The 7589-nt window shown below is 44.1% G+C and overlaps 1 protein-coding gene across 6 annotated transcripts in view; it reads right to left on the reverse strand.

Annotated features, from left to right (window-relative positions):
• TOM1L1 (target of myb1 like 1 membrane trafficking protein) overlaps positions 1 to 6646 on the reverse strand; it is a 44987-nt gene extending 38341 nt beyond the window's left edge. For 2 of the 6 annotated variants that reach the window (XM_049861131.1, XM_049861130.1), the window contains exons 1-3: positions 6484 to 6645; positions 3751 to 3835; positions 1892 to 1970 (exon numbers count right to left, since the gene is read on the reverse strand). In XM_049861131.1, coding sequence (XP_049717088.1) covers positions 1892 to 1970; positions 3751 to 3835; positions 6484 to 6541 — 222 coding nt within the window. In that variant the 5' untranslated portion in view covers positions 6542 to 6645. Of the gene's footprint in view, positions 1 to 1510; positions 1667 to 1891; positions 1971 to 3750; positions 3836 to 6483 lie in introns of those variants that run through there. The other 4 variants (XM_049861129.1, XM_049861127.1, XM_049861128.1 and 1 more) reach the window with 4 other exon arrangements.
• Positions 6647 to 7589: the final 943 nt, after the last annotated feature.

The raw sequence follows: 7589 nt of genomic DNA on the forward strand, positions 1-7589 counted from the left end.
AACACAGAAAGAACTAAAGCTATTAAATAACTGTGAGAAGAGTAAATAACTATGAGAAGGTAAAATAATATCCCATGCTGAAATATGGAAGGTAGCATAAATTCATTTTCACTTCTTGCCTTCCTCACTCAATTCTCCTAACCTTCTGTGTCCTTGAGATAGCCTGGATTCACATCATTTTGGGGCACATCTTCAGATATTTCTATCCTAATTTTATAGTACTGAGGGACCCTGGTGACACAGTTGTTAATCACATGGCTGCTAATGGGTCTACAGTTCGAATACACCAGCCGATCCATGGGGAAAAGATGTGGCAATCTACTTCCGTGAAGATTTACAGCCTTGGAAATTCTATGGGGAGGTTATAATCTGTCCTGTAGCATTGCTATGAGTCAGGATTAACCCAATGGCAATGGGTTTGGTTTGGTTTTCTATAGTACCTTCCGTTAGCCCTTGAGTCTTCCTGGATAGTGGGAGACGTAGGGTAGGATGTGGGGGCACTCAGTCATTGATTCAGCCAACATTTGATACACTAATGTATTGGGCACTACACTATACACAAAGTAGTTGAAGATAACAAAACACAAATCTCTCCTAAAAGGTTTGATTCATTTTCACAAGCAACGTGGTATGGGGAAAAGGGTATAAAATTCAGAATCTGAGGGCTGCTTCCAAGTTCTGGCTAACCTACTCAATAGCCATATAACCTTGAACAGTCACTTAACCTCTCTTAGCCTCAATGTCTTCATCTGTGAAATGGCATTAATAATACAACTACTTTCCAGGATTGTTGAGTATATCAATTGGGTAAGTGATTTGAGAAATACCTCTGTGACCAAACCCGTTGCCATCAAGTTGATTGTGGCTCATAGTGATCCTATAGGACAGAGTACAACTACCCTATAGAGTTTCCAAGGAGTGGCTGGTGGATTTGAACTGCCAACTTTTTGGTTAGCAGCTGAGCTCTTAACCACTGTGCCACTAGAGTAGTCAGAGGTTTATTTTTGTCTTTGGCCCATTGTTCTGCAGAAGCACCTTACTTCCGTCTCCATAATTTCCTCCATTCTGTGACCTTTCTGAGGCAGCTGTTATGAATAAGGGACAGGGAAGAGGTTAAAAAAAGGTGAAGGAGGGAAATATCTCTAAAACTATATTCAAACTCCAACTTGAAGAGTTTCTTCAGTGATAGTGTCATCAAGATTGATCAATTCATTCCTTCTCATTCCTTTCAGTTAATCTCCAAAAAAGCAAGATGTGATAAATTTTCTTCCCACATGGAAGTAGAAAATGGGAGCCAGGCTCACATCTGCCCCATAACCCTCTCTTGATAAACATTCCCAAAGCTCCAAAGAACAGTGTGATGCTGGCTGGTTAGGGAAGTAACCATGCATGGCCTGGGGGTGGGCTGAGGTAAATAAAGGCATGCAGAAGAAATCAGAAAGCCACAGAGCTCACTCTCAGGCAGCAGGCAGGGCTTGTAAAATGTACCAAAGTAAAAAGGGCAACTCACCAAAGTGACTGAAGAGGTCACATGGCCAAGGATGGGGCGGGGAGTGGAAATGGGAACACGTCAAATAAGCTTCCAAACCCAAATCAGAAAATACGATCCACAGGAGAATTGCTTAAATCAACAAAGAACGTTTCTCCAAATTATAGCAGGAAAGATCAATTTTCCAGGAACACTCTCTTTCTAAGAAATTAAATGCTATTACAATCAACTAAACTGTTTTATAATTCCTAATAAACCAACATTATAACTCATCCTGTATATGACTCTTTGCCAATCTATTACCTCAGAGTATTTTAATTTTTTTTTTTTTTAACCCAGAACTAAAAATAAGATTATAGCTTGGGAAATCCCAGATTTTAATTATAACATTAAAGTACTTACTGACAAAGTAAGTTGGATTTCTTTATGATTATAGTTTTTGGAAATCCTTTTCTTCAAAGCTTTTACTGCATCTTTTGGCCTACAGCAAAAAAATAACAGTGAAAATCACCAGTTTAGGTATTTGCTGAAAACTAGTAGTATCTGATAAACAATATGCATTGTGGAAAAAGAAGGGGTAAGGGCTGGACAACCAAAGTTCTAGTCTTGCTTCTGCTGTGTGACCCCGGAAAGACCACTTAACTTCTTGTGCCCACGTTTTCTCATGCATGTAGGCAAACAATACCACCTGCCCCACTGTGAGAATCAAAAAAATAATTATGTACATGAAAGGGTACAGAAATGTAGAAAGCGCTATACATGAAATGTATTCATACTTGTATTCCGCTATTGATGCACAGAACCAGTTTATGGGAAACATAATTTCCAGAACAATGAAGCTTGTTCATTTTAATTTACACTATTAGTATCTCCTGACGTACACAGGTCAGGGATGTAGGCAGAATTATAACTTCTGATGCTACAATTTCATGTCATAAAGCAGGAACTACCTATCATTATAAGGTTGAAATTTACTTCACCTATGAGATTCCCTTCTCTTGTATCATCAGTGAAGAAACTGGTATTTATCACTGAAGAAAAGATTCGCGTAAGAACTAAATATGGTAAATAAGATTATAGGAAAAACATTATAAATGCTTAAAAGTAACAACCATGAGCACTTTCCATTGACATATACTCAATAATTAACTGCAACACTTTCTTCATCAACACCAGCTAACCTAAATCTCTTTTGCTGTCAGTTATCATTTGAATATACACAAAAAACAAACAAACAAACAAACAGCATTATATCCCTTATGCCAAAACCCATTGCTGTCTAGTTGATTCTGACTCATAGTGACCCTACAGGACAGAGCAGAATTGCCCCAAAGGGTTTCCGAGACTGTAATCTTTATGAAGCAGACCGCCATGTCTTTCTCCCATGGAGCAGCTGGTGGGTTCAAACTGCTGACCTGCCCGTTAGCAGCTGTGCACTTAACCACTGCACCACCAGGGCTCCTGTGTTCCTATAAAAAACAACAAAAACCCACTGCCTTCAAGTCCATTTCAACTCATAGCAATCCTATAGGACAGAGAAGAACCGCCCCACAGGGTTTCCAAAGCTGTAAATCTTTACAGAAGCAGACTGCCCCATCTTTCTCCCACGGAGCAGTGGGTGGGTTTGAAACGCCGACCTTGTATACCTTACAATAGTCTGTAATTCAGACTGTAAATTCAAGCTAGTTGTTCCCTTCATAGTGATTTTGTTTTTTATAATTTCAATTCTCACCAGTTTCAAAAGTATAACAAGGCATAGCACATCATTTCATAACATAGCATGAACGGTATTTTGAAGAAAAAAAAATTGTGACAGGGAGAGGAAAAAGACTGCTAGCTTATTTCCTGGTTAATGATAATTGCCCGGTCACCACCAGGAAGTCAACTAGTTTCTTGAAATAGTTTTCATTACATTAACATAAAATACTTGAAATTGGAGCAAAAGGAATTCCTAAAACAGGAAACAATTTATCCTTTTTTTTTTCACTCTTTAAAGAACAAGACATTTGAGTCCTGAGTCTGAAACGCTTAAGGTAAAAGCAAAGAGCAGAGAACAATTATAATGGATTCTCAGATATTCCACAAGCTGAAACAAGCAGCTGCCCCAATATTTCAACCTGACATTGTTTTCAAAAGACAGAGGATGCCCCTTGGGGATGATGAAAATGCTCAGGAAAATTAAAGAGTCTGCAAGAGAAAACGCACTGTGGTTCTCACGCTTCTTAGCAGAGGCAAGTAAATGAACAACACACTGTACTCACCCATCCTGGACAGTGTTTATTATATCACAGATGTGCATGAACTGGCCCCAGTCTTCAGTTTGAACTCCAGCAAACGTAGCCTTTTCTGCAAAGAAAAAGCTGTTGAGACTGGGCTACAACAGAATAAAACATGCCTGGTCTTCCTGAAATAACCTGCATGGGGTTAACTAGCAAGAACCATTAAACTGATAGTAACAGAGGGCAAGGGACTTTTTTTTTTTTTTTTCTGTCTGAACAATTCCCAGTAAATTCAGGCATCAATCAGAACTCAAGTTCAGAATGCTGATGTTGCAACAGTAATGAGTGACCGATTAATAAATACTGTGGGACCAACAAAGACTGCAGGGCCAGGCTGGCTGGATCTCCATCTGCAAGTTCTGGCAGAGAGAGAAACTATGGCTTATTGAATATTTACCTACAAAGTGAACTGCACAATGGTAAGTATTTTATCTTATGCATCTCATTTAACCCACTTTTAGACATGATGAAACAGAGTTCAGAGAGGTTAAGGAAATTACACAATACAAGGTAGGTAATGCAGCCAGTATGAGGTAGAAAAAGGATTTAAACCTATGTCTTATCCCAGGTTTTTGTTTTTTTATCATTATAGAGGCGGGGGGACGGAGCATGAGAGAGAGAAATATCAGAACTACTGAATTGGCCTGTAACCCTGGTGGCATAGTGGTTAAGAGCTCCAGCTGCCAACCAAAAGGTAAGCAGTTTAAATCCACCAGGCGCTCCTTGGAAACCCCATGGGGCAGTTCTACTCTGTCCTATAGGGTCGCTATGAGTCGGAATAGACTCCACGGCAATGGGTTTTTTTGGTTTTTGGTTTGCAGTAGAGCACGGTCACTCTCGGCACTTATACTAACCAAAGCTGTCCTGTACTTCTCCAGACATCTCCTTTAAGCATATAAAATGCTCTCTGTGAAGGGTGATAGAACACTCAACACGCATCAGTTTAACATCTTTCTTATAAAAGAAGAGAGACACCTCATCGCGAAAACACAAGATGCTGGGGGGTGGCGGTTAAGCAAAGAAAAGAATTAAAAAGAATAATGAAGGGGAAGAAAGAATAAGTGCCTGGTTGGAGGAACCCCAAAGCTCAGCCTGCTTCCCATCTAGGAAAAGAGCTATCTGAATTTGGCACTGAATGGACAAAGCTGACCAACTTCAAGATGTTAGGCACAAGCTCCTGTTTCTTCTGCCAGATGTTCCCCTCCTATTCCTTGTTCTTCCTCCCAACATCCTAGAAAACTCCTAATCACCCTTTGAAAGCCATGGCAGAGTTAATATCTCCCTCTTCTTAAGTTTTATGCATTTTGTGTTTTCTTGTATTGCAAAGATACTGTATTGTAGTTACTACAATATTGTGTACGTTTTCCCTACAAGTTTGTGCGTTCTCTGAGATTTGAGACCATGTCTTACCTTGGCCTCACCAGTGCCTAGTCCAGGTCCAGGCACATAGCTGGGAGTCAAATGTTTACGACATTAAAGAATTTATCAGAATTATGGCCGAGATTTGTGTCCTTGTGTACCACAAATGTTTAAGTGGTTTACAGGGTTCCAACTCCCAGTCGTCTGGGAAGATAGGCGAATGGTTATGGAGTGCAGTCTACTCTGCAAACAAGGGGTCGCCATGAGTTGGAATCAAATGGAGGGTAAATAGGGTTTTTTTTTTTTTTTTTTTTATTGCTGAAGTTACTTTTGCCTATGAAGACACCGTCTGAATATGTTTCTACTCAGGGCTCTTTTTAATATCCAACATCCAACATGGGGATAGCCATTAACAGTTTAGAAAGCTTTACCTCCTCAAAAAAACCCTGTATGATTAGTTACTTTTGCCCTCTTATAAAGATGTGGAAACTAAGATTCAGGTTAGGTAGCATGCTCGGTGCCACAGTGCGGTTAATTGAGCTGGGACTAAAACTCTTCAAATCTGTGCCTCCTTATTGTAACTACCAAGTTCTCAGGATTTCATCACCCGACTAAGTTCCCGACACCATGATAGTCCTACCACACCCGGTTCCTAAGGGAGGAACCAGAGAGAAGCGAGAGAACCGAGCTGGTCAGGTAAAACAGTACAGTCACAGGCTTCTCCTTCCGCATGCTTTATGCGAACTCCAGCCACGGGAGAAATGAGTGAGGCAGATGCCTGGTGGTCCCCTAGTGGCCTCTGTAGCCATCCTGTGGCCCCAGACCTCTCCTCTGCGCTCCCTTCACTCCACAGCTGAGCATTTTTATGCTTTTTGTTTTCTGAGAACACCAACTCAGGTTGCATGAACTTGGGGCCAGATAAACGGTTTGGAGTGACCTGGCTTTCACAGACATGTCTCATCACCTAACCTCCCTGAGCCTCCTTTTCCACATCGGTCAAACGGACAGAATATCGGGCCCGCGAGAAACGCACTTTATGAACAACCTTTCCCTGGCAGAGAAGTTTCTGGTCACTCCTTGTAGAGACCCAAACTCCACTCCCGAATCCTGCGCTTCACCTGTTTTGTTTCTCTCCAAAGAGGCATCACAAGGAGGTAAATTTTGAAGAGCAGGTTCTGGGAAGGGTCGACAAGACAGAATTGTCTAGTAGGGCGCCGGGTGGAATGTGGGTGCCCTGGGAAAGTTGCGGGGCGGGGGGAAGGGGAGAATTCCCTCAAACCTGGACTAACTCGGTCTTTCGCAAGCCGACAGTGGAGTAAAGCGGAAAGGGTTCCCCGACCCCCAAAGCCTCCTTACCTATGAGGTGGCCCAACGGGGTCCCGTAGGGATCCCGGTGACTCTTCCCAAACGCCATGGTAGCGCCAGAGAGCCGGGCCCAGGAAATCCGCCTCCACCGCCCTGCGGCTCCCGACTCCACCCGCTCGGTGGCCCTGGCTCCTCCTCTTCGCCCGAACGCTCGCGGCGCTCGGGCCCCGGCTCGGGCGGAGGCGGCGCGTCCTGCCCGGCAGCTGCGGGGTGCGGGGCGCCGGCGCGGGCAGGGACCCGGGGCGGGGCCGCAGAGGCACTCTGCGCACCTGCCGCGCACCCGGCGGGACTGCGGGGAGGCAGCGCCCCGCGTGGAGCTCGCGTGACTGACGGGAGTGCCCGCTCCCGACCCACGGGCCGGCGGCCCCAGAGCCACAGCTTGGGAATTAGCCACCCGGGCTGTGATCCCGCCGCTTCCTGGGTAACTGTTGTTTCACTCTGTGCCTCGTTTACCCTCCTCTGTACAGAGGGAAATACGGGCTCACACAAATCTCAGGATTATGAGAATTAAGGGGCGGATGTCAACCGCCTAGGTCAGTGCCTGGCACCCACCAAATAAATACTTGACCACCGAGTGAATTTAATAACTCCAAGTATTTACCCCGCCGCCCCAAAGATCCGGGAGGGGAGGTGTGTTCCCTACCTTTTATTAAGCTGAAGGAGAAGGGATTGGCCTTGGGAGCCTCCCAGGTGTCAAGGCCCTTTTTTTCTCTCCTGTTTCCTCCAGGGACCATAGGGCGCTGCCAAGCAAACTATTGGTTTTTAACACCACCTCCTGGGAGCTGTGTTTTCCAGCCTGGTTATGAGAAGAGGAGAGGGGCTTTTCTTTGGCTCAAATAGGGAGTATGTTTGGCTTTAGGGCTGCTTTAGAAAGTAATTGAGTTTGAGAGACCCAACCCTTTCCTGCAGCTGCCCTTTCAGAACCTGAATTTATTTCCTTTTCCTTTGCACCCAGTTGACATCGGTTTGGAATCTCCAGGGAGGCCTGAGCCTGCTAGGAAGTGGGGTGTCTGTCTCCCGGCAGATGCCGATTAGCCTGAAGATGGGCTCATCTATGCTGTAGGTTCTCGCTTCCTGCAGTCATCTCAGGCCCCGCC

This window comes from Elephas maximus, chromosome 19 (assembly GCF_024166365.1).
Source record: "Elephas maximus indicus isolate mEleMax1 chromosome 19, mEleMax1 primary haplotype, whole genome shotgun sequence".
Lineage (NCBI taxonomy): Eukaryota > Metazoa > Chordata > Mammalia > Proboscidea > Elephantidae > Elephas > Elephas maximus.